At 48.5% G+C, this 26,828-nt stretch overlaps 1 protein-coding gene across 9 annotated transcripts in view; it reads left to right on the forward strand.

Annotated features, from left to right (window-relative positions):
* Window positions 1-26,828, forward strand: part of NIN (ninein) — a 135,284-nt gene that overhangs the window by 32,897 nt on the left and 75,559 nt on the right. For 6 of the 9 annotated variants that reach the window (XM_063948424.1, XM_063948425.1, XM_063948429.1 and 3 more), the window contains 2 exons: window positions 20,298-20,408; window positions 23,138-23,307. In XM_063948424.1, the coding sequence (XP_063804494.1) occupies window positions 20,298-20,408; window positions 23,138-23,307 (281 nt within the window). The remainder of the gene's footprint in view (window positions 1-20,297; window positions 20,409-23,137; window positions 23,308-26,828) is intronic. The other 3 variants (XM_063948427.1, XM_063948432.1, XM_063948426.1) reach the window with 2 other exon arrangements.

The raw sequence follows: 26,828 nt of genomic DNA on the forward strand, positions 1-26,828 counted from the left end.
CATGCGCAGATGTGCCGTTTTTTTGCTTCATCGCTGCACAGCAAACATTTTCAGCTAGCGATCAACTCGGAATGACCCCCTAAAATGAGATATCTTGGGGAAGGGACCCAAGTCTAAGCACAGAATGCATTTATGTTTCATATACACCCTATACATGTAGCCTGAAGGTCATTTTATACAATATTTGTAACTAGGTGCTTCATCGCGCCCTACGGGCGCTCTTCACACCGTCGGAAGGGGCTGCGCCCTTTAACCCCTGCAGAGATGCGGGGCGCCAGGGAGGGGATGCAGAGACACGGGGCGCCAGGGAGGGGATGCAGAGACGCGGGGCACCAGAGAGGGGACGCAGAGATGCGGGGCACCAGGGAGGGATGTGGGGCGGCAGGGAGGGGATGCAGAGACGCGGGGCGGCAGGGAGGGGACACAGAGACGCTGGGCGGCAGGGAGGGGACGCGGGCGTCAGGGAAGGGACGCAGAGATGCGGGGTGGCAGAGAGGGGACGCAGAGACGCGGGGCGGTAGGGAGGGGACACGGTGGCAGGGAGGGGACACAGATGTGGGCGGCAGGGAGGGGACGCAGAGACGCGGGGCGGCAGGGAGGGGACGCAGAGACGCGGGCGGCAGGGAGGGGACGCAGAGATGCGGGGCACCAGGGAGGGGACAGAGGCAGGTTGGCAGGGAGGGGACACGGTGGCAGGGAGGGGATGCAGAGATGCGGGGCGGCAGGGAGGGAACGCAGAGGCAGGGAGTGGACGCGGGGCCGGCAGGTAGGGGACGCAGAGACGCGGGGTGGCACGGAGGGGACGCAGAGACGCGGGGCGGCACAGAGGGGACACGGTGGCAGGGAAGGGATGCAGAGATTCGGGGCGGCGGGGATGGAACGCAGAGACGCGGGGTTGCAGGGAGGGGACGCAGAGAGGCGGGCGGCAGGGAGGGGATGCGGAGCGGCAGGGAGGGGGCGCGGAGCGGCAGGGAGGGGATGCAGAGGCAGGGATGGAACGCAGAGACGCGGGGTTGCAGGGAGGGGACGCAGAGAGGCGGGCGGCAGGGAGGGGACGCAGAGGCAGGGAGGGGGCGCGGAGCGGCAGGGAGGGGGCGCAGAGAGGCGGGCGGCAGGGAGGGGATGCAGAGGCAGGGAGGGGATGCGGAGCGGCAGGGAGGGGACGCAGAGACGCGGTGCTGCCTGTGCAGTCTCTCTTACCTGTGAGGTTGGTGCAGCGTCCACAGTAGTAGGCGCGCTGTCCCCCCGTCTCTGGCCTGTGGAGCCGGCAGCCCAGGGGCCCTGTGGCGTGCAGTCCGGGTCTCTGGGGATGGTGGGAGGCAGCGTTGTATTAGGTGTGCGGAGGAGGCGGCGGGTGTCTGTACGCGGCGCAGGGAGGGCTATGAAGCCTTCTCCTGCGCCACCCGTCCCTCCTAATGTGTATGGTGGTGGCGTCGGCAATCAGGCGCGGGTGATGCTGACCTGTAACCTCACTGTCTTCGTCCGTTGTGCGGACGGCGTCTGGCGGGACAGTGGGTCCCAGCCGCGGCTGCAGTGCGGGAGCTGGCTCTGGTGGTGTGTGGAGGGCGGGAGGGGTGGTGCGGCCTGCGGCTGTCTGGTCGGCCGTGGTGCGGGCGGCGGGGGCCCGGCTACCGCGTCCGTGCCGCAGATGGCTGCGGGAGATGCTGGGCTTGTGCGGAGGGTGGGATCGTTATGCGTGGGGTGTGGGGGTGTCTGGGCCGTCAGTGGCTGCATGTGGGAGCTGGTGGAGGGTGGGTTTGGGGGTGTCTGGTGCGGGTGGCATTGGGGTGTCCATGGTTACCTGGCACTGTGGTGTCCCCTGGCGGCTTCTGTGTGGGGATGGTGGGGTTATGTGGCTGCTGCTCCGTTCTGCTAGTGGTGTGCTGGGACCGGGCAGGAGCTGCTAACTCCACCCAGGCCTGTAACTCCACCCAGCACTGTGACTCCGCCCAGCGTTAGAGGGCCAAGCACAGACTTATAATAAGGCAAATATATAGGAGATAATAATTTTGTGTACAAGGAACCATCAGGAAGCACAAGTGTCACTATCTCGATCACGCTCAAAAAAATTTTTAATATCTGTTTTTTTCGGATATGGGAGACTCGACCTGTATATATTTTTTTATATATGTACACTGTTTTGTTTTTGGTTTTTTTTCTGGTTGGTTTCTACAGCTTTGTACAGAATATATTATCAGTGCCTGCCCCATTGGAGCCTACAGCCTAAATTGCATTAAATAAGAAAAACAAAAAAAACATTAAAATTCAACACAGACATAGCGGGAATTTAATCCATGACCCCAGCTCTGTGATTCATGCGACTGTTCATATGTTTGTCATGTGTAGGGCGCTGCGGAACCCTTGTGGCGCCATATAAAGGATGATGATGATAATAATATTGGGGATTTTGTTGTGCTGCATTCACTTTATCTTATGTTATGAAACCTATTGTTTATTACTGGTCCTTTAATAATGAAAGGTGAGTTTTTGTTGATTTAATGTTGATGTGTTAATTTGTGCTTTAAAGCTGTTCTTTCCTCCTGCAGACGCAGGTACTGGATGCTCTCCAGTAGGGCTCACCGGCTGCTGGATAATTATTTACTTTTCCAATTAAATGTGCGAGATGTTTGCATTGCAATGACTGAGTGAGCTTGGTGTATGCTTGTTGCTCGGCGACCGGGACTCTTCAGCTGTTACATATAGAACGCGCGTCAGCCCGTGTGTTGTTCTCAGAAATTAATGGCATGGATTTAATCTTCTGAGCTGTTGTAAATACATTAATGGCTGTGTACGAGAGATATAGGAGGAAGTATCAGGTTTTTATCTTTTAAACAATTTTATCCCATCTGTGCCGCCTAGATAGCACTAGTCATAAGTCCACAAAAGAAGTGGGGGCGGAGGGAGTTAATCGTGCGACACTCACAATTCCAACAATCACATTCTCAGCAGCATAATGTCAAGCACATTATGCCGACAAGGTCATATTATGCTGATCCCTAAGCAGGTCGGCATTGTAACTTTGTTATAATGCTTATCCTTCATATTTAAAGTTATAGCGTCAACATGGTTACTTTAACATTGCTGACATGTCGGCACATTCTGCTTGAAATTACGCTGCCGTCAATGTGCCTGTCGGCACATCATACCCGCTACCCACAAACTTTCCTCTAAAATGAAATAGGGGAACAAATAATAGTTTATAAGCGAGCTCTGAAGTTCATTTAAAGAATAATGGCGCCCTCCTGGACTCCACCCATTTGCTGTATGTTCCTGCTCGTAGAACAACCACTTCTAGTTTATTACCTTTTGTCTGTGTGTGCGCGCCACGTGTGGCCTGTTTCGTAGTCTCGTCTGATGACCTCTCTTGATATTTATCTCTCCATCACTACCTATGGTAACTGTAGCAGTGGGAGATGGCGCGTGCAGACAGGTCTAGTTGAGGAAGTGTTGGGTAAGGTGGAGGAAGTGTTGGGTAAGCTGGAGGAAGTGTTGGGTAAGGTGGTGGTGGTAGTAAATAGTTGTGTTAGCCTTTATGTAGTCCTTTGTATCCAGCCTCTGCCCCCTTCCTGCTAGTCGGGGGGATTTTCCTCCTGCAACTAGAAAGGATTACCCCCACACATTGCTGACAGGCGCTCTTACATTGCACAGCTGCGTTTGTCAGAATATATTGTGTCGCATTATATAGTCATACTCTTTACCGCTATATGCAGAGCCCAGCTCTTGTTGTGAAGAGGCCACTTAGACATAGAATGCATGAGAATAGATGGACTCGCAGAAGCTCTTCAGCTGATTGCGAGCTCGTACAACCACTGCCCCATGAATACGAGGATTAGGGGGTATCCTCACACACACATCTCGAAGTCTAATCAGTGGTTCCCAATTAAGTGCACCCGGTGCATCCGGAAATAATAGCTGCCTGGTGTAATAGTTTTTATCATAGGCCACTAAATCATTTGTGGAGTAGATGAGCGTCAGCCGCTACTCCCTGTTCACAATAGGGGTATATAGAGGCCTTTCAGTCTAGGAGCGCAGACCCTTCTCAGCTGTCATCCCCGAGTGCCTGCTCCGGTATAAGTATCAGCTGCAGATAAGGATTTGCTGAAGAAAAGACATATAAGTTGCATATAACTCACATACAGAAAAAGCGCAATGCCTGTACTTTTATATACAGCTAGAAATATAGTAACCTTTTAAGCAATGGACTGTCACCTTGGTTATCAGTAATACATTGCAAATTATCGCTGACCTCTAAGGGTCTCAAATTGCACTTCTGATGAGTCGTGAGGGCATTAACCGGCAGATATTATTAGTATTATTAATTGCATTAGCATTTTACAGTGTAAGGGGTTTCCCAGTCGGAGGGTCCTGACTTCAGTCCCTTACTCTGCAGGAAACTTTGATGCTGTCACTTCTTCTCCAGGTTTCCAAGTAGCCCTTAAAGGTGACTTGCGCAGCGGAGGAACAATAGGCGGATGCAGAGTATCACGAAAGCGCGTTTTGCGAATGTCTCTTGCGCGTTTCCACGCGGCTCGTGCTCCGTATCCGGCTAAGTGCCCCTAACCGGGTGGCAATGAGCCCCCTGCACGTAAGTGAACTGAACGCAGTACACAAAACGGCGGGCGGTGCCTGAGTTATGTGTACGCAGAGCTGTACAGGGATGATGCTGATAATTCTGGTGGTGTTTTAAAAAATGCGTATTGATAGGAGCTGTGCGGAGGCATAGGTGCGTTCAGGTGACTGTCCGCCTTTAGTTCCGTACACGCAGTGTGAGTGTAATTGCGGACGAGATGAATGAAACGTCTTGACTAGTTCCAGTGGTGACAGCCGCCTCCTCTGATCTCCCGCAGTGCAGAATCACAGGAGCCTCAGCTGGTACTTTCTGCAGCACAGTCCATTACGTCTCAGATGTTCGCCACCCAACAATCTCCCTCCTCGTTCCGGAGCGTGAAGCCAGCAAATTAAATTGGAGTACGTTTTTGATTTTTGATCCCCCCCCCCCCCCTCCCCTCCGTTATGGAAAGGCTGTTGCAAACGCTACAAACATATCAATGTGATCTTGCATAGAAACACTGGATAGAACAGACCAAACTCCGCTGCCTGTCCCCGCCACATTCTCGCAATGGTTACCGTTGACGTTGTGCTGATAAAACAAGCTCTTTGAGGATATTTATTTACAGCCATGTAGTAGAGTGAGTGTGCGCCCTGGATCTGCGTTTCTGGGCGTCTGTGCACGGCCAGGCTGGTGTTCATGATTAAATTTGTTCATTGCTAATAAACGAGGGAGATTAATTCAAAGCTCGGGGGTGAAGGTTGCGGCTTGTGACCTCCCAGTAGCTGCGAGGGATCGGAGATTGAGGTAGGGAGGGCGGGAGAGGGAGCTGGAGAATGGGTAGAATTTAATTTGGTACCAGGCTGCATGCTTCCTATAATTACAAATTAGTGTTTTGGCTCTGGCTGTACCTAGACTTTCTCATTTTTTTTCCCTCGAGCTTTAAAATCTTTATTGCGTGATTTAGCTGCGGCAGCCGCGGCCTCGCCTGCTGACTGCATTGGTGTATTCCAGTATTAACAATATTGCAGGATAGGTTGGCGCTGCGCAAAAGTATAGAGGTCTCTGTTTCTTCCTATTGTGTTGTAAATAAATAGGTTTATAATTAAAACTTGCGCACAGATATTTTTATCATAATTTAGGATGAAACCTACAGAATACAGTTAATCTGTAGCTCCGCCATGTCTGTCTGTCGCCATGGACACATTCCGCTTACAATGTAACACGTCAGACTGGCAGATCATTTCCACATTCACAAAATAATTTCTTCTTGGTGGTCCCTGCCGCTAATCTACACATACCTGGCGCTAATCTAACACAGTACCTTCTAGTCCCACTAACTAACTATTAACCAGCAGCAGTGGCATCAACCAACCCCGCCCACAGGATCCAATACCTTTTTAAAGGTGAAGCTCCTCCCTAGCCCTATGCTAATTGGCTGGTTTTAAACCCATGTATTTCTACTGAGCACTACCTACCTTTCCTATATAGAGCGGATTAGCCCAGGTGCCCTTGTTTGTCTAGCCTGACTGCACCTCCACCCTCCCCTCTGCTAACAGAAGGAAGTGTCTGGTAAGCAACAAGCTTTGCCAAATACACCGTTACCCCTAGCGTTACATAGCCAGGTGGCATGGATAACCCAGATTAAGCGGGGGCGTGAGGCAAGGCGCGGGTCACTCATATCGGACGTCTGTCTTTTGCTTTTCTCTATCGTCCTAGTGGATGCTGGGGTTCCTGAAAGGACCATGGGGAATAGCGGCTCCGCAGGAGACAGGGCACAAAAAGTAAAGCTTTAGGATCAGGTGGTGTGCACTGGCTCCTCCCCCTATGACCCTCCTCCAAGCCTCAGTTAGATTTTTGTGCCCGGCCGAGAAGGGTGCAATCTAGGTGGCTCTCCTAAAGAGCTGCTTAGAAAAGTTTAGCTTAGGTTTTTTATTTTACAGTGAGTCCTGCTGGCAACAGGATCACTGCAACGAGGGACTTAGGGGAGAAGAAGTGAACTCACCTGCGTGCAGGATGGATTGGCTTCTTTGGCTACTGGACATTAGCTCCAGAGGGACGATCACAGGTACAGCCTGGATGGTCACCGGAGCCTCGCCGCCGGCCCCCTTGCAGATGCTGAAAAGAGAAGAAGGTCCAGAATCGGCGGCAGAAGACTCCTCAGTCTTCTTAAGGTAGCGCACAGCACTGCAGCTGTGCGCCATTGCTCTCAGCACACTTCACACGGCAGTCACTGAGGGTGCAGGGCGCTGGGAGGGGGGCGCCCTGGGAGGCAATGTAAACCTATTTTTTGGCAAAAAATACCTCACATATAGCCTCCGGGGGCTATATGGAGATATTTAACCCCTGCCAGAATCCGTTGAAGAGCGGGAGACGAGCCCGCCGAAAAAGGGGCGGGGCCTATCTCCTCAGCACACAGCGCCATTTTCCCTCACAGAAAGGCTGGAGGGAAGGCTCCCAGGCTCTCCCCTGCACTGCACTACAGAAACAGGGTTAAAACAGAGAGGGGGGGCACTAATTTGGCGTTAGAAATATATAAAAAGATGCTATAAGGCAGTGATTTTCAACCTTTTTAAACTCGTGGCACACTAACCAAGATTTTAAAATTGCCGAGGCACACCATCTTTTTTTTCGGGGCTGCAGTAATAAAACACACACACCTGCACCCCCGCATAGTAATACCACACACCTCCCCCCCTATAGTAATACCACATACCTTCCCCACTATAGTAATACCACACACCTCCCCCCCTATAGTAATACCACACACCTCCCCCCCTATAGTAATACCACACACCTCCCCCCCTATAGTAATACCACACACCTCCCCCCCTATAGTAATACCACACACCTCCCCCCCTATAGTAATACCACACACCTCCCCCCCTATAGTAATACCACACACCTTCCCCCCTATAGTAATTCCACACACCTTCCCCACCCTATAGTAATTCCACACACCTTCCCCACCCTATAGTAATTCCACACACCTCCCAACGCCATAGTAATTCCTCACACATTAATGTTATATATATATATATATATATATATATATATATATCAACCTTAACTCTTGCCCTGTCTGTGGGGAGAAGTGAGGAGCACTGGGACGAGGCTGCATTGAGGAGGAGCAGTAGCGAGTGAGTGTCGAGTGTACTGTGCACTGCAAACGGGGGAACGAGACGTGCGGTGCGTGACCTATGAGTCACCATAGGTCACGAGCCGGCTGTCATTGAAGTTCAGCGCTGCCCGGCAACTAGGCATATCTGGCTGGCTGCTGCGGCAAGTCTGTGTGGCGGGCGGCAGCGGGTCTGTGTGCGGTCGGCGGCGGCGGGTCTGTGTGCGGTCGGCGGCGGCGGGTCTGTGTGCGGTCGGCGGCAGCGGGTCTGTGTGCGGTCGGCGGCAGCGGGTTTGTGTGCGGTCGGCGGCAGGTCTGTATGTAGGCTGCAGCGGGTCTGTGTGCAGGCGGCACACCTGGAAACTGCTCGCGGCACACCAGTGTGCCGCGGCACACCAGTGTGCCGCGGCACACCTGTTGAAAAAGGCTGCTATAAGGGAAAACACTTATATAAGGTTGTCCCTATATAATTATAGCGTTTTTTGGTGTGTGCTGGCAAACTCTCCCTCTGTCTCTCCAAAGGGCTAGTGGGTCCTGTCCTCTATCAGAGCATTCCCTGTGTGTGTGCTGTGTGTCGGTACGTGTGTGTCGACATGTATGAGGACGATGTTGGTGAGGAGGCGGAGCAATTGCCTGTAATGGTGATGTCACTCTCTAGGGAGTCGACACCGGAATGGATGGCTTATTTAGGGAATTACGTGATAATGTCAACACGCTGCAAGGTCGGTTGACGACATGAGACGGCCGACAAACAATTAGTACCGGTCCAGACGTCTCAAAAACACCGTCAGGGGTTTTAAAACGCCCGTTTACCTTAGTCGGTCGACACAGACACGGACACTGAATCCAGTGTCGACGGTGAATAAACAAACGTATTCCTTATTAGGGCCACACGTTAAGGGCAATGAAGGAGGTGTTACATATTTCTGATACTACAAGTACCACAAAAGAGGGTATTATGTGGGATGTGAAAAAAGCTACCTGTAGTTTTTCCTGAATCAGATAAATTAAATGAAGTGTGTGATGATGCGTGGGTTCCCCCCGATAGAAAATTATTGGCGGTATACCCTTTCCCGCCAGAAGTTAGGGCGCGTTGGGAAACACCCCTTAGGGTGGATAAGGCGCTCACACGCTTATCAAAACAAGTGGCGGTACCGTCTATAGATAGGGCCGTCCTCAAGGAGCCAGCTGACAGGAGGCTGAAAAATATCATATAAAAGTATATACACACATACTGGTGTTATACTGCGACCAGCGATCGCCTCAGCCTGGATGTGCAGAGCTGGAGTGGCTTGGTCGGATTCCCTGACTAAAAATATTGATACCCTTGACAGGGACAGTATTTTATTGAAGAGTAAGTGCGATGTCCATATCTGCCAGAAGATGTTTATGGACACGACAGTGGTCAGGTGATGCAGATTCCAAACGGCACAAAGGTGTATTGCCGTATAAAGGAAGAGGAGTTATTTGGGGTCGGTCCATCGGACCTGGTGGCCACGGCAACTGCTGGAAAATCCACCGTTTTTACCCTAAGTCACATCTCTGCAGAAAAAGACACCGTCTTTTCAGCCTCAGTCCTTTCGTCCCTATAAGAGTCATATTTGCCCAGGGATAGAGGAAAGGGAAGAAGACTGCAGCAGGCAGCCCATTCCCAGGAACAGAAGCCTTCCACCGCTTCTGCCAAGCTCTCAGCATGACGCTGGGACCGTACAGGACCCCTGGATCCTACAAGTAGTATCCCAGGGGTACAGATTGGAATGTCGAAACGTTTCCCCCTCGCAGGCTCCTGAAGTCTGCTTTACCAAGGTATCCCTCCGACAAGGAGGCAGTATGGGAAAAAATTCACAAGCTGTATTCCCAGCAGGTGATAATCAAATTACCCCTCCTACAACAAGGAAAGGGGTATTATTCCACACTATATTGTGGTACTGAAGCCAGAAGGCTAGATGAGACCTATTCTAAATCTAAAAAAATTTGAACACTTACAAAGGTTCAAATCAAGATGGAGTCACTCAGAGCAGTGATAACGAACCAGGAAGAAGGGGACTATATAGTGTCCCGGGACATCAGGGATGCTTACCCCCATGTCCCAAATTTGCCCTTCTCACTAAGGGTACCTCAGGTTCGTGGTATAGAACTGTCAGTTTCAGACGCTGCCGTTTGGATTGTCCACGGCACCCCGGGTCTTTACCAAGGTAATGGCCGAAATGATGATTCTTCTTCGAAGAAAAGGCGTCTTAATTACCCCTTACTTGGACGATCTCCTGATAAGGGCAAAGTCCAGGGAACAGTTGGAGGTCGGAGTAGCACTATCTCGGATACTGCTACAACAGCACGGATGGATTCTAAATATTCCAAAATCGCAGCTGATCCTGACGACACGTCTGCTGTGCCTAGGGATGATTCTGGACACAGTCCAGAAAAAGGTGTTTCTCCCGGAAGAGAAAGCCAGGGAGTTATCCGAGCTAGTCAAGAACCTCCTAAAACCAGGAAAAGTGTCAGTGCATCATTGCACAAGGGTCCTGGTAAAAATGGTGGCTTCCTACGAAGCGATTCCATTCGGCAGATTTCACGCAAGAACTTTTCAGTGGGATCTGCTGGACAAATGGTCCGGATCGCATCTTCAGATGCATCAGCGGATAACCCTATATCCAAGGACAAGGGTGTCTCTCCTGTGGTGGTTACAGAGTGCTCATCTTCTAGAGGGCCGCAGATTCGGCATTCAGGATTGGATGCTGGTGACCACGGAGGCCAGCCCGAGAGGCTGGGGGGCAGTCACACAAGGAAAAAATTTCCAGGGAGTGTGATCAAGTCTGGAGACTTTTCTCCACATAAATATACTGGAGCTAAGGGTAAATTTATAATGCTCTAAGCTTAGCAAGACCTCTGCTTCAAGGTCAGCCGGTATTGATCCAGTGGGAAAAACATCACGGCAGTCGCCCACGTAAACAGACAGGGCGGCACAAGAAGCAGGAGGGCAATGGACTTTTCGCTGGGCGGAAAATCATGTGATAGCACTGTCAGCAGTGTTTCATTCCGGGAGTGGAAACTGGGAAGCAGACTTCCTCAGCAGGCACGACCTCCACCCGGGAGAGTGGAAACTTCATCGGGAAGTTTTTCCACATGATTGTGAACCGTTGGGAAATACCAAAGGTGGACATGATGGCGTCCCGTCTGAACAAAAAACGGGACAGGTATTGCGCCAGGTCAAGAGACCCTCAGGCAATAGCTGTGGACGTTCTGGTAACACCGTGGGTGTACCAGTCGGTGTATGTGTTCCCTCCTCTGCTTCTCATACCTAAGGTACTGAGAATTATAAGACGTAGAGGAGTAAGAACTATACTCATGGCTCCGGATTGGCCAAGAAGGACTTGGTACCCGGAACTTCAAGAGATGCTCACAGAGGACTTATGGCCTCTGCCGCTAAGAAGGGACTTGCTTCAGCAAGTACCATGTCTGTTCCAAGACTTACCGCAGCTGCGTTTGACGGCATGGCGGTGGAACGCCGGATCCTAAGGGAAAAAGGCATTCCGGAAGAGGTCATTCCTACCCTGGTCAAAGCCAGGAAGGAGGTGACCGCACAACATTATCACCACATGTGGCGAAAATATGTTGCGTGGTGTGAGGCCAGGAAGGCCCCACGAAGAAATTTCAACTCGGTCGATTCCTGCATTTCCTGCAAACAGGAGTGTCTATGGGCCTCAAATTGGGGCCCATTAAGGTTCAAATTTCGGCCCTGTCGATTTTCTTCCAGAAAGAATTGGCTTCAGTTCCTGAAGTCCAGAAGTTTGTCAAGGGAGTATTGCATATACAACCCCCTTTTGTGCCTCCAGTGGCACTGTGGGATCTTAACGTAGTTCTGGGATTCCTCAAATCACATTGGTTTAAAACCAGTCAAATCTGTGGATTTGAAACATCTCACATGAAAAGTGACCATGCTCTTGGCCCTGGCCTGGGCCAGGCGAGTGTCAAATTTTTTCTCAAAAAAGCCCATATCTGTTTGTCCATTCGGACAGGGCAGAGCTGCGGACTCGTCCCCAGTTCTCTCCCTAAGGTGGTGTCAGTGTTTCACCTGAACCAGCTTATTGTGGTGCCTTGCGCCTACTAGGGACTTGGAGGACTCCAAGTTGCTGGATGTTGTCAGGGCCTTGAAAGTATAGGTTCCAGGACGGCTGGAGTCAGGAAAACTGACTTACTGTTATCCTGTAGGCACCCAACAAACTGGGTGCTCTTGCTTCTAAGCAGACTATTGCTAGTTGGATGTGTAATACAATTCAGCTTGCACATTCTGTGGCAGGCCTGCCACAGCCAAAATATGTAAATGCCCATTCCACAAGGAAGGTGGGCTCATCTTGGGCGGCTGCCCGAGGGGTCTCGGCTTTACAACTTTGCCGAGCGGCTATTTAGTCAGGGGCAAACACGTTTGTAAAATCCTACAAATTTGATACCCTGGCTAAGGAGGACCTGGAGTTCTCTCATTCGGTGCTGCAGAGTCATCCGCACTCTCCCGCCCGTTTGGGAGCTTTGGTATAATCCCCATGGTCCTTTCAGGAACCCCAGCATCCACTAGGACGATAGAGAAAATAAGAATTTACTTACCGATAATTCTATTTCTCGGAGTCCGTAGTGGATGCTGGGCGCCCATCCCAAGTGCGGATTATCTGCAATACTTGTACATAGTTACAAAAATCGGGTTATTATTGTTGTGAGCCATCTTTTCAGAGGCTCCTCTGTTATCATACTGTTAACTGGGTTCAGATCACAGGTTGTACAGTGTGATTGGTGTGGCTGGTATGAGTCTTACCCGGGATTCAAAATCCTTCCTTATTGTGTACGCTCGTCCGGGCACAGTATCCTAACTGAGGCTTGGAGGAGGGTCATAGGGGGAGGAGCCAGTGCACACCACCTGATCCTAAAGCTTTACTTTTTGTGCCCGGTCTCCTGCGGAGCCGCTATTCCCCATGGTCCTTTCAGGAACCCCAGCATCCACTACGGACTCCGAGAAATAGAATTATCGGTAAGTAAATTCTTATTTTTTTACCTAGATTGGCAAATGATTTGCGCACTGAAACTACATGGTATGACAGGGTCTGAATCCAGGGTGCATTGTACTCATGCTTTAAGGTGCGAGTGAGACACCTGTTTTTCGTGAAAAAGTCGATGGCGGGACGCGTGGCACGGCTAGTCACAAAATCCATGGCCCACCAAATGGGTCTATTTGGCGCAATTGGAGGATAGCGTTATATGTGGACACATTTTGCACTTGGTGTTAGTATTAAGGGGGCCAGGTATTCATATAGACCAGGCACAGTATCCCAGAATGCCACAGGGAGCCTTTGTTTTGTGTTTCCCAGAATGCCACGTGGACCCTATGTTTTGTGTTTCCCAAGATGCCTCCTGCATAAGTGAGCATGTGACCTTTTTACTAGCAACGGAACATCCATCTGTGCACTCACTCACTGCTCTATCCACGCCAATTAAAGGGGAACTGCTGTAACGTGGTCCAACAAGCCGCCTTCACTTATAAAATAAACTATCACTAGCTGGCCGGAGAGTCTTCTCTGTCCTATTAACGCTTGTCACAGTTCTAAGTGCATTTGCTAAGTGATCATCATTCCTCTGGTCTGTCATTATCCAGTAGTGGAATTGCCCTCGTATCAGGTTAAGGTGCGCACGCACTATGCAACATCACGTACGATCCGGCTGATATCGTCCGGTTCCTGACAATATTGTGTAGTGTGTACGCCGATATAGGGTACAATGTGTGCTTTCGCGGGTCGTATGCTGCGTCGCTTTGATGTGTACATAGGCCCTCATTCCGAGTTGTTCGCTCGCTAGCAGTTTTTAGCAGCCGTGCAAACGCTAAGCCGCCTCCCACTTGGGAGTGTATTTTAGCTTAGCAGAAGTGCGAACGAAAGGATCGCGGAGCGGCTACAAAATAACTTTGTGCAGTTTCAGAGTAGCTCCAGACCTACTCCTAATTTGCGATCACTGCAGACTATTCGGTTCCTGTTTTGACGTCACGAACACGCCCTGCGTTCGGCCAACTACGCCTCCGTTTCCTCAGCCACGCCTGCGTTTTTATCTGGCACGTCTGCGTTTTTTTTAATACTCCCTGAAAACGGTCAGTTGACACCCAGAAACGCCCACTTCCTGTCAATCACTCTGCGGCCAGCAGTGCGACAGAAAAGCTTTGCTAGACCTTGTGTGAAATGACATAGTTCGTTGTAAAAGTACGACGCGCGTGCGCATTGCGCCACATACGCACAACTGCCGATTTTTTGCCTGCTCACTGCGCTGCGAATGAAAACAGCTAGCGAACAACTCGGAATGACCCCCATAGCCCAGTCGTCGTCTCTTGCTCCGGCCAACAATGTACCATCCATGGTGTCTCCCAGTAAGTCAGCAACGCGCCTCCCTAAGGGTGCCGCCTTTTCTTATGGTAGTGGGAAAACATCGTAACCTTAATTTTTCAGCCAAAAATGCACCTAAAGCCCCATACACACTGGGCGACAACACATTACACTATGAATGATGGCAACCTATTTTGCAAGATCTATCGTTCATATCGTCCAGTGTGTGTGTATGAACAATGTGCGCACCCGCGGGTCGTTCTCCTTCATCCATCATCTACCGAACATGCAGCGTAATGTTAATAGTATCTTTGAGCTGCGTGTCCGGGGAGTGAGGGGGATGACGTCACTGAAGGATATCTTACATCAGTATCGTTCAGTGTGTGTGAGCTGGCGATCTCCCCTAATTAGCAATTGGCGATATAGCGCTAATTGCTGACTAGCGGAAGTCGCCCAGTGTGTACCCGGCTTTAGGGGCTGGTTCAAAAGTTGCATATACCATGAAAAATACAGTTGAATGCAGGCACATATACAACATTAAGGTACTAATCAGTTCAGTTAAATACAAATATCCATTGTCTTCCCCTTTTAAAAAAAAATTAAAACCCAATTTCCTGTCCGGGGCAGATTACGCACAAGAAATAAATAATGCAAATAGACTGTGGCAGCCACATTAATAATAAATGTATCAGTGGGAGGGATCAATATGTGCCCAGCCAATTAGAAGCTGCGGCCGACCGTCATCAATTTAGCACCAGGCATAGAGTACCAAACGCTCCCTGTCCGGTGAGTGCATCTTTGCCGTGGTCCGCTTGGGGACGCATTTACATCAACATGACCCAGCCAATGCTTGTAGTCCCCTCTCCATGAAGCGTTTCTACTCTGTATTCAGAGAGAACAGCAGGCACAGACTATGGGGGTCATTCTGACCTGATCGCACGCTAGCTATTTTTTTTGCAGCGCTGCGATCAGGTCAGAACTCTGCAAAACCGCATGCGTATGCACCGCAATGCGCAGGCGCGTCATACAGGTACAAAACGGATCGGTGCTGGGCGATGGATTTAGCGAAGAATCCATTCGCACGGCCGATCACATGGAGATTGACAGGAAGAGGGCGTTTGTGGGTGTCAACTGACTGTTTTCAGGGAGTGGTTGGAAAAACGCAGGCGTGTCCAAGCGTTTGCAGGGCGGGTGTCTGACGTCAATTCCGGGACCGGACAGGCTGAAGTGATCGCAGCGACTGAGTAAGTCCAGAGCTACTCCAGAAACTGCAACAAAACGTTTTTGTCCCGCTCGGCTGCACAGGTGTTCGCACACTTGCAAAGCGAAAATACACTCCCCTATAGGCGGCAACTATGTGATCGCAACGCTGCAAAATATAGCTAGCGAGCGATCAACTCTGACTGACCGCCCCCATGACTGAATATACATTGGCAAAGATGCAACCTTTTGCACCAAACAAATTCACTTCCGTCCACATCAGCTGATGTATAATATAGTTATAATTAACCATGTATTTTCCTTTACTCTTCATGTATGATAATCTGGAGGTTTAGGGGTACATTTACTAAGCAGTGATAAGAGCGGAGAAGTGAACCAGTGGAGAAGTTTCCCATGGCAACCAATCGGCACTGAAATAATATCTATAATTTGCATACTATAAAATGATACAGTGCTGCTGATTGGTTGATGGGGAAATTTCTCCACTGTCTCACTTCTCCGCTCTTATCACTACTTAGTAAATGTCCCCCTCAGTGATTAATTTCCAAAGCAAGGTTGTTGTTTTTTTTTTTTTTTTTTAATTGGTATTTTAGAAATACAGATAATTGGGTAGCAAAACTATTATCTGCCACCCAAAACGCCAATATTTCTCCTGGCAAATCTACAAAATTCCTGACTCTGAAAGTCACTCTATAAAGTTGCAATAAAAGATGATTAAATCGGCATTTTCAGAGCAGCGCGGTGGCTTTGTTCTGCGCTCTCTTAATACCGTACAGCTATTATGAATCTGGATAAGGAAACACTAGTGTCTCACGCAGAGATCTCCCGTGCCCCCCACTGATGACTATTTTATAGATACAATGTATTCCAGCCAAATAAAACAGGTCTCCATGTTGGATATTAAATAATGTATTTGGAGGCCTCCTGATAATACGCTTCAAGCTCACAGCTCACTATTAAAGGAATACATCTGCAGGAAAGGGTCTGATGGAGTTTTGAAGTGTTCTGCTCAAAGGAAGACCAACTCAGCCTCCCCATTGATGTGATAGCTGAAGACATCTTTTGGTGTTTTTTAAATCACAATTAAACCTCAACCCCTGCCCCCCCCCCCCCCCCCCCGCCTCTCCCCCTCCCCCCGCCTCTTCTCTCCGTCCCTGCAAACACACAGTAACGCACCCAATCCTTTTTATCCAGGATCTTATTAATTTCCCATCGTCCAGACGTTTCTTTTGTCCTTGAACCTCACAATGGAATAGAAATTAATATGAATATGTAACACAATTTTGAAAGCCAGCAACGCCTCAAAAGACAACGCAGCTGAGGTGAATGGACGCCGGTTTTGCGTCTGCATTTTGCGTATTGTTCACATCACGCAAACTCCATGTCTGCGCGTATACATCTACGGAAGATACCGAGTAGTACGCATCTCATCGGTATTTCAACTTGCGGCTGCAGGGTCGTTAATGGGTTCTAACGGGGCGTCCTGATGGGCGCTAAGCTCACTGGGGGGCGAGTTGATGGGATCGCGGGCAGAGTTTTGCGTCCACATAATGACGCCTGCTTTCTGATTTATCGTTTACGCAAGGTATAAGGCTGCGCAAGTGTGTGCTGATAATGATGACTGCTATGATATCACTGGCGCAGATGTGCGTACAACACACGTGTGTAATTTTGTGTACACAATGCAGGGCAATTACAATTATCTTGCTTACAAGTCCGCATTGGCCCCAATAGCATCCACTCGTGTTTATATAGAAGTTATGACTGAGGCGTCGCAGGCAACCCGTCATTTGCGCACACATTCAGTGACATCGCTGTCAGACTTGAGGTGTTTTGTGCATTGGCGCAAGTATGGCAAGGTGCAGGAAGCAATAGCCCTGATACAGAGACGCCTCCTTTTGCCAGTATAAAACCGGACTTGCACATGACTATTACCCCCCCACCACCTTTCCTCCTCCTGGCCCAGTTGCCCAAATGCCAGCAGCTTGTTTCAATGGCTCATCCATGTTCTCATTGACAGTCTTATTCCCCCCCCCCCGCCGCCCCTCCCTCTTCATTGCGCATTGGCCGTCATTCTGGTGAAGACTGTAATTACATTGAGCAAAAAGACCCAAGTCTGAGTTCTACGTAATCGGCACCAATAGACCAGTTACTAAAATAATTTTTGAGATTTTTTGTTTTTGAAAAGTAACGTCGGCGGGAATTACGTGTGAGCACAGTGCCAGTATGCAGCACAGAAATGACTGTTAACATTGGTCGATCTTGTTGGACCGTGTTAGACCATGGCGTCAATCCATCTACCCGCAATGTATCGTCTGAGAGCAGGCCGCGAGGGGTGCGAGATGCGGTGTCGGCATTTTCAACGCCGCTGTAACGTCGGCTCGCATCCTATGCGGGTAATTGGATTGACTCCAATGTTCGGTGCCCACATTTACACCCTGGGCCTCTACAGATGTGATTGGAATGAGCATCACTGCTGCTTACTTGGAACAACATGTGCAAAGTAACGAGCGTCTGTACTTTGCGTGATGTTTTTATTTTGCGTTGGGACATGAATCAGGTGCCTCGTTTGTAAAACCACCCCTTGAGGCTCTCGCACACACTAAGGGGTCTGTTCATGAAGTAGTGAAAAACGTGGATAAGCAAGTCTGTGGAGAAGTTGCTCATGGCAACCAATCAGCTGCTTCGTACAATTGTATAGTATGCAAATTATAAATGTTACGTCAATGCTGATTGGTTGCCAAGGGCAACTTCTCCACTGTCACTTCTCCACACTTTTCACTGCTTCATAAATAGACCCCTTAATTGTGTGTGTGTTGTGAATGTGCATCTTGTGAGCTACAATACAGTCACTATTGCTATAGGTGTTGACATTCAGATTAATAAAGACACAAGTCATTTGGTCGGGTGGGATTTTAGGACCCGGCTGATTTATTTGTTCTTAGGTCCGTCTTGTGATGGAAGGGGGTGGGGGGGTCTGGATATTTTCCTTGACCCAGAGCAAGGACGCCTGCAACTCATTACTGCTTTATAATTGCACCAGTGTCCATTCTGATTTATGTTCGTGATGGATGTAACACTGTCCAGGTTACAGATGAAAGGTTCCCCATCTAACGCCCCTTTTCTTACAGTCTCTTGTGTATTCTGTCCAATTAGTATTCTGCATTATACGCATGTCTGTTTTTATTTGCGCATGTCTGCTAATTAGTAGGTGTGGAACATTTGTTGGTTTGTGCATGTTACAAACGGTAACAGCGTCACTGCAGAGTCTGACACACGGAAGCTGCCGGACCCTCTCCCCCCCCCCCCGGCCGTCGTTCCTCTCATATTTCCTGCTTTTCCCTAAGTCACTGCTCTGTTTCGCTTAATCTCTTGTCTTAAACAGCCCTGAGAGTGATATGATAATGGGACAGTGTTTATACACCTCTCTCATTTCTGTATTTGTAGGTTATTACAGGAAAGTGTATTTTTCACCTGGGAACGTGATTTCCTGCAGAATGGAGCGATTGCAAAATATATACCATTAAATGCCATATGCCGCTTTACATTTTTACCTCAAACCCACCCACTTACGAAAGAGGCAGCTTTGTGACTGTAGCCCTAAGGGGGACATGTACCAAGCAGTGATAAAAGTGGAGAAGTGAGCCAGTGGAGAAGTTGCCCATGGCAACCAATCAGCTGCTCTGTATACTTTTATAGTATGCACATTTTAAATGTTACGTCAATGCTGATTGGTTGCCATGGGAAACCTTTCCACTGGCTCACTTATCTACTTTTATCACTGCTTAGTACATCTCCCCCTAACTCTCTTGCGGGGGGGGGGGGGGGGGGGGAGAGAGTCTGTCCACTTTGGAGAGCCTCCATAAATATCCATTCCCCACACCCACCGTACACACCGATCTCATGGAACTGAGGGGGTCATTCCGAGTTGATCGCTCGCTGCCGATTTTCGCAGCACAACGAACAGGTAAAAAAACGGCAAGACTGCACATGCGTGTGCACCGCAATGCGCAGGCGCGTCGTACGGGTACAAAGAGGATCGATGCTGGGCGATGGATTTACCGAAGATTCCAATCGCACAGCCGAACGCAAGGAGATTGACAGGAAGAGGGCGTTAATGGGTGTCAACTGACCGTTTTCTGGGAGTGTTTGGGAAAATGCAGGCGTTTGCAGGGTGGGTGTCTGACGTCAATTCCGGCACCAAAAAGACTGAAGTGATCGCAGCGGCTGAGTAAGTCCAGAGCTACTCAGAAACTGAACAAAATGTTTTTGCTGCGCTCGGCTGCACAGGCGTTCGCACACTTGCAAAGCAAAAATACACTCCCCCGTGGGCGGTGACTATCCGTTTGCATGGCTGCTAAAAGCAGCTAGCGAGCGAACAACTCGGAATGACCCCCTAAATCTTTTTCTATTTGCTATATACTAGGTGCACTCATTTGCCTATATGGCACTTGCCAAGGTGCTCCCGCCATCTGCCTGTTAAGCATTCCTGCAGGTGCCGCCATCTTGCCCGCCACACCATGCAATTACAGATAAACACAAATAGTAGGAGCGGGACAGCACAAGAGCAATTTGCATTTCATAAACGACCCTTGGCAAATATATAGTATTACAGTGTTTATGCCATAAAGTATAGAATTACACAGAGGGGTTCTTACACCTCTCTGAGTGACGGAAAACTGGTAAGTTTGTACTCTGGGCCTTATTCAGGTTTGTTAGCAAACCAAAAAAGCACACTAATGGGCAAAATCATGTGCGCGGCAGGTGGGGCAGATGTAACATGTGCAGAGAGAGTTAGATTTGGGTGGGGTGTGTTCAAACTGAAATCTAAATTGCAGTGTAAACAAAAGCAGCCAGTATTTACCCTGCACAGAAACAATATAACCCACCCAAATCTAACTCTCTCTGCACATGTTACATCTGCCCCACTGGCAGTGCACATGGTTTTGCCCAGTTACTTGCTTTTTTGCTTTTGGTTTGCTAACACACCTCTTTATGGATTCAGGGGGTTATTCAGAACATGTGCATCTACTGTAACACTTCATCATCCTTACAGATACAGGGGAGGCACAGGAGAGGACAGAAATGACGTATATGCACAAAGGCGGCCATATGCTGAGGTACAGGAGCACGCAGCCATGCCTCTCGGTCGCCACATCTGTTGCAGGTGCCTGAGGCCTGGTGCGAAGATCCGTGCTGCTGATGATTATTAGTCCAGATAGTATGAAATAATTTAAAATCATAGTAAAAGATGATGACGTGGTGTTATAACCTCACAGTGCTGATGTCATAAGTTCAAGTCAGTCTTATGTGTGAAGTTTGTATGTTCTCCCCACATGTTTCCATGGGTTTCCTCCTACACACCAAAAAACATGCCAATAGGTTCATTGTAGTGTGTTTGTGTGTCTGTGAGAGAGGACTTGTATGTTAGGTAATATAGGGGGACATTTACTAAGCAGTAATAAGAGCGGAGAAGTGAGCCAGTGGAGAAGTTGCCCATGGCAACCAATCAGCACTGAAGTAGCATCTATAATTTGCATACTATAAAATGATACAGGGCTGCTGATTGGTTGATGGGAAACTTCTCCACTGGCTCACTTCTCTGCTCTTATCACTGCTTAGTAAATGTCCCCCATAGAATGAGAACAAAAGAAGAACAAAGGGATTGTCATACTGGCGCATAATAAATCTTTGATTGGAACTGTAACCTTTATTGGTATGATTATTAAAAACCTAACCAGTGAATTATGATATAACAATGTGCAGACAATAGAATGTGCTGAAGTTGTGAAATAAAGAAATGTTGTTATACCATTTACTCATTTCACCATAATATTGCCCATTAATACGGTGTATTTACACCTATAATCTTTTTACCTCTATTTCTTTTGATCAGCGTATATATCAGAACTAGAGGTATTCTGCTCATCGACATAATTAGATGTATAATATAATACAGGACAGCAGCATTTAGTGACAGAACAGCAAATCATTTTTCTAACGTTATTTCACGATTTCAGCACATTCTATGGCGTCCACATTGCTATAACCTATTTCACTGGTTAGGCTTTAATAGTCCTAACAATAAAGGTGATATATGAAATCAGTGATTTGTTGTGCGGCTGTAGAAGTTAATCCCTTTTTTCTTTTGTTCTCAGTAAACTATTGTTCTTAGGCAGCACCCCCGGAATGAATAGTGGGGCTGTGAGACTGTAATGTTACTACGGGGTACGTGATTCACTCGATACTAACACTTGTGCAGACGTTTTTCCCCATTCCCCACATTTGAGTATTAGGGTATATTGGGGGTCATTCCGAGTTGATCGCTAGCTGCCGTTGTTCGCTGTGTAGCGATCAGTGAAAAAAAACAGCTAATCTGCGCATGCGTATGCACCACAATGCGCACGTATGTCGTACGGGTGCAAAGCCCTTTGCGGTTTTGCACTGGTTTTAGCGACGATTCCAATCGCACAGCCGAATGCAAGGAGATTGACAGGATGTGGGAGTTTCCTGGTGTCAACTGACCGTTTTCTGGGAGTGTTTGGAAAAACGGAGGCGTGGCCGGGCGTTTGCTGGGCGGGTATCTGACGTCATTACCGTGTCACTCGTCGCAGCAATCATCGCACAGGATAAGTAACTACAGGGCTGGTCTTGTTCTGCACAAAATGTGTTTGCAGGCGCTCTGCTGCGCAGGCGTTCGCACTCCTGCAAAGTGAAAATACACTCCCCCGTGGGCGGCGACTATGCGTTTGCACGGCTGCAAAAAACTGCTAGCGTGCGATCAACTCAGAATGACCCACATAGACTGTTGGCTCCAAAATGTGCAGTGGCTGATATGAATGACCTAGTCTCTGTACTGCGCTGCGTACATTGGTGGCGCTATATAAATGACATAATAATAATGATGGCTGGTGATTAAAAGTTATGATGACACTGAATAGCATATCATTATCCTTTACACATACACAGGCTGATCATAATGTGATATACTGTAACAACAGTGTATAAAATAACTCCAGTTATTAGCTACCCTGGGGCAGATTTATTAAGCCTGGAGAAGTGATAAAGCAGTGATAAGTGCAAGGTGATAACGCACCAACCAATCAGCTCCAATATGTCAATTGACAGGAGCTGATTGGCTTATCACTTTCCACTTATCACTGCTTTATCACTTCTCCAGGCTTCATACATCTGCCTCATGGCCTGTACTGTAGTATATAGCACATTTTATAGTTGGTGTCACGGAAGCCGGGGGCTGGACGTTCCGCTGTGTGTCGTGGGTTTAAGCCTGGTGACTGGGCGTAGGGACCAATACAAATTTTGCAGCAGTAGCATTCGTGGTGGACAGCAAATTTAAGACCAGAATGTTAACAAAATAAGCTAAAGGGGTTGTAACTGGTAACATCAAACCTTTTGAGTGTACAAACCTTTAGTAATTAGGGGGTCTATTTACTAAGCCTTGGAGAGAGAGAAAAGTGGATGGAGATAAAGTACCAGCCAATCAGCACCTAGCTGTTATTTTTCAAACTAGCCCTCCGTCCACTTTTATCTCTTTTCAAGGCTTAATGAATAGACCCCCAAGTTATTCATCTATCTTCAGTGTAAGTGGAACGTTATTCTCCAGAGAAGCAGACTCTGGAAGGTAGAAGCATTGATACCTCCTGTGGAGCTCCTGGAAGAGCCTCCAGGGGAACCACTCGCTCACCACCTGAAAGTGGAGTTTTCTGTTTCAGCTGTAACTTCCTTTTAATTAAGCCACCTTCTTTTGAAGGGATTTTGCCTCATTATCCGGCTTTCCTGTTGCAGAATCTCTGTTATCACAAAAAGCCAGAGGTGCTTTTATCGATCTCTGTGACCAGCGCTGAAACCTTTTTTCGTTTTGATTTCTGACTCCAGATTGCTCCCCTGAAGCCCAGCCGAAATATATCAAGGATGGAAAGCGTTACGGCCGGCGGTCCGTGCCGGAGCTACAAGACTCCCTTGAAGAGTTTGATGAAGAGACTGTAATTAAACCTGAGGATGAAGAGACGAGGTGCTCGCAGGTCAGCCCCAGGAACTGTGATGAGGTAATGAAGGGGGGGGGGGGGGGGGGATTTCCTCGCCACCATCTGAGTGGCTGACTCTTGCTCAGCTAGATTGCCATCTTTAGAAATACAGGTCCACGCTTCTCGTTATCGTCCATCAATGCGTTTAAGCCCCAAATTATGGGAATGGATTGGCTGGAGATGAGACGGCCTATACTGAGGGATTTCAAAAACGTTATACGCGTCTCTGCGTGTGCTTTACAATTATTGGCGCTGCCGTTTGCCTCATATAGAGAGAATTACTGATAACATTGAGTTAATATCTTTAAACATAATGAAAATATTAACATAAAATGAATAATCTACTGCATAATAAATATTATAATAATAACCTGCATATTAATATATAAAAGAAACAGACGTGAGATTCCCCCCCCCCCCCCCCCCTGCCTTGGCTCGGCTGTCACTTCCACCCCCTCCCCTTAATACTGTACAATGCACCGCGTCCAGATTAATTGTACCGTTCCCTTTAGTTTTCATAAAAAATTGGTTTATCAACAAAAAGTCAGTCTTGGGGGATTATGCAGAATGAGCGGAAAATACACAGGTGGAAGCTGGAGTCAGGATGTGAATGCTGATTGGCTGCCGCTCCCGTTGCGATATGCTACGATTGGACGTCGGGGGCCTCTGTATAATGCTGAATATTTGTTTTTATCTGCATGTCGCACACAGCTGCTCCTCACACTGTGCTTAATTACCTTCCCTCTCCTAGCCTACGCGTCTTCGGATTGCAGTTCACGCCATAGTATGTGGCATTTGTACAGCAAGAAGGCTTGTAAGCTGCAGTTTCCCTGATGATATGCCAGGCTTTTAATAACGTTAATACTCCTGAACTAAATTACAGTTTTGACATGTGTTATATAATGTTATTTTATGCTAGGCAAGACTCTTCTCGCCGATGGCGGAGCTTGCCGACACATTCATCCACTTTCTGACTCATTAATATTTCAGCTTCTCGCACAAAGTGGGGTGAGAGGATTTCATGTCTCCTCATATTGCATGCATAAATCTTTGTCTAGAGGAGAACACAGAGGGTTGCCCAATTTCAGAAGCAGATGTATTCAGTAATATGAGGTAAAAGTTGCATCTTCTGTGTTTCCAGAGTTCCTGGCCTAGCTTAGTGTCCCTGTCCGAGCCTGTTTCACGATAAAAGCTTAAAGTATGGCTGGCATTAGTTAGATTAATGGACGCCAGGCCGTCTCTTGCCCACTCTGTCACCTCCAGCCTGATCTTAGTACTTGCAAATAAATAATTAACCGTATTTCACAGGTGTCCACCATTTGATTTCTACATTGTTCCCTCAACATCCCAGCACATGCCTCAGGGGTGTTTGGCCCTATTTCTGTGGTGTGTTTGACGTGGACTTCACGTGAACCTCTCTGTTGTAGCCATAGCACCAGCAAATTACCACACAATACACAGGCCGCACACCTAAAGTGTTCCCAAGCACATCTCTGAGGTACTTTTGTGTCATCTCCCGGTGAGAAATTAACACCACTTATCCTGTTTACACACGGTGGCTTTGAAGTAATAGAAATGACTTCTGTTGTAGAGATGTAGGTGGAAAGGAATCTCTTTGTGAATGACGCACACTTTGAACGGTGAATCGCACTTCAAACAATGTTGGCTCTGCTCCAAGATGTGTCTCGTCTTCCATCGTTAATATTTAGGGGGGGGGCTCCTCATTAAAGTGCATTTTTGAATTGCGCTTCCTTTAATTATAACAAAGTGGATTATGTAAAGTAAGGGGGGGGGGGGTTTAGAAGCCAGGTTCCTCCAGCTTTTCCTGACTTTCAGCCATGCGGATCTGAGGCTCGAATATTCTACAATAGGCATTTAACACATGAGCGAGCTTTAAGGGAAACTTGTCGCCGTCAATTAACATTTTCTAATTATATAGCGCATCAGAAAATACGTTTTATATCATTCCAGCCATTTGTTCTAGAAAGGATTACATGGTAAGTTATTTCTATTCCTTTATAATGCCGCTGGCTTTTAATGCGAAGCGTGAGGAGGATTTGGATTCTTAGGCGTACGAGGTAGTGAACAGGAAACTTTCACTGTAACTTTAGAACGGGGGATTGTAAAACTAATTAAACTCTAAATATTTTTTTTCCCTGATTTTTATGTGGCGACGACGAATAAATGATAAACGTACCCACCGCTTAGGCTATGCGCATGGAGGATGCAGTTAAAATGCCGTCTGTCGGGATCCTTGCGCTTAGGATACCGATGCCGGAATCCTGGCAGCCGGCATATTACCGGTGGACGGAATACCGCCACACGCCCGGTGTTCCCACGCCACCAACCGAGTAAAGCAGACATTTGCGTATGCAGGCCAGTATAAGGAGAACCAGGCATTTCTGTAAAGCAGAAGATGAATGGTATGCGGCCCACAACAATGTCTGACTCCACAGAGCATTTACATCTTTTTCATCATACTTTGTATTTGTAATGGATGTTATAATGACTGAAGCTTGAGAATAGCGCTTATTTCTCTAGCATCCATAAGGGATATTGGGGAATCTAGTACGATGGGGTATAGACAGGGTCCAAAGGAGCCAGTGCACTTTAAATTTCTTCACTGGGTGTGCTGGCTCCTCCCCTTGATGCTCCTCCCTCAGGAGAGGATGCACATCTCTAAGCTTCAGAGAGTTTTATTCAATTTCTTTTTAATGTTTGTTATTTTCGATATGCTGTTTGGGTAACAACATACCTGCACCATGGGAGTTAGGGGGGACGGTCACCGGCCTTGTGAGGTGCAGAGCCGCTTCCCCGCTGCAGGACCACCGTCCTGAGGGGGGGTTGTTCAGCCGGGGCACTGCGCCTTGGCTGTCACAGCCGCAGCACGCCGCACACCCCTAACATTGCCTGAAGGTGACGTCTGTGGTGAGTACAAACCGGGGGCCCCGCCAGTTCAAAGTGTGGCTGAACGTGGCCGCGGCATACGGGACCCTCCTGGGGGGGTCCCACTAGGGTCCCCCATGTAGACTGGCTGCCAAACGTTTGAACTAGCGCTTGTGTTATGTTTTTGAGCAAACGGGACACTTTGGGGCTATTTCAGGTTGGGTCGCAAATCGCAATCCAACCGGAATTTTTGCGGTGGGCCTGCGGGCACATGCGCCCGTACTTTCTGCGGGGAGGGGGGGCGCAGAAAATGCGATCACCTCTGCCTGTCAATCAGGCAGAGGCGATCGCGGGGCGGAAGGGGGGAGTGTGGCAACGCTTTGTTTCCAGGGAGGAGACGGAGCATTGCAGGGGCGGGGTGACCCGAACGGTGGGCGGAGGCAGATGAACTGAGGCGTGTTGAGGGTGTGGTCGAGGTGGCTGCGTGACGTCACACGCAGCCACCGCGACAGGTAAAATGGCGCCGGGACTCCTGCGGCCGCAGCTATGCTGCTCCGGCAGGAGTGGTCTTTAATTTTTGCCGACAAGCAGAAATTGTGAAGCGATCGCATTTTCTGCTTGTCGAAAGGGGGGAGGCGCCGGTCAGTATGCTGGGC

This window comes from Pseudophryne corroboree, chromosome 12 (assembly GCF_028390025.1).
Source record: "Pseudophryne corroboree isolate aPseCor3 chromosome 12, aPseCor3.hap2, whole genome shotgun sequence".
Lineage (NCBI taxonomy): Eukaryota > Metazoa > Chordata > Amphibia > Anura > Myobatrachidae > Pseudophryne > Pseudophryne corroboree.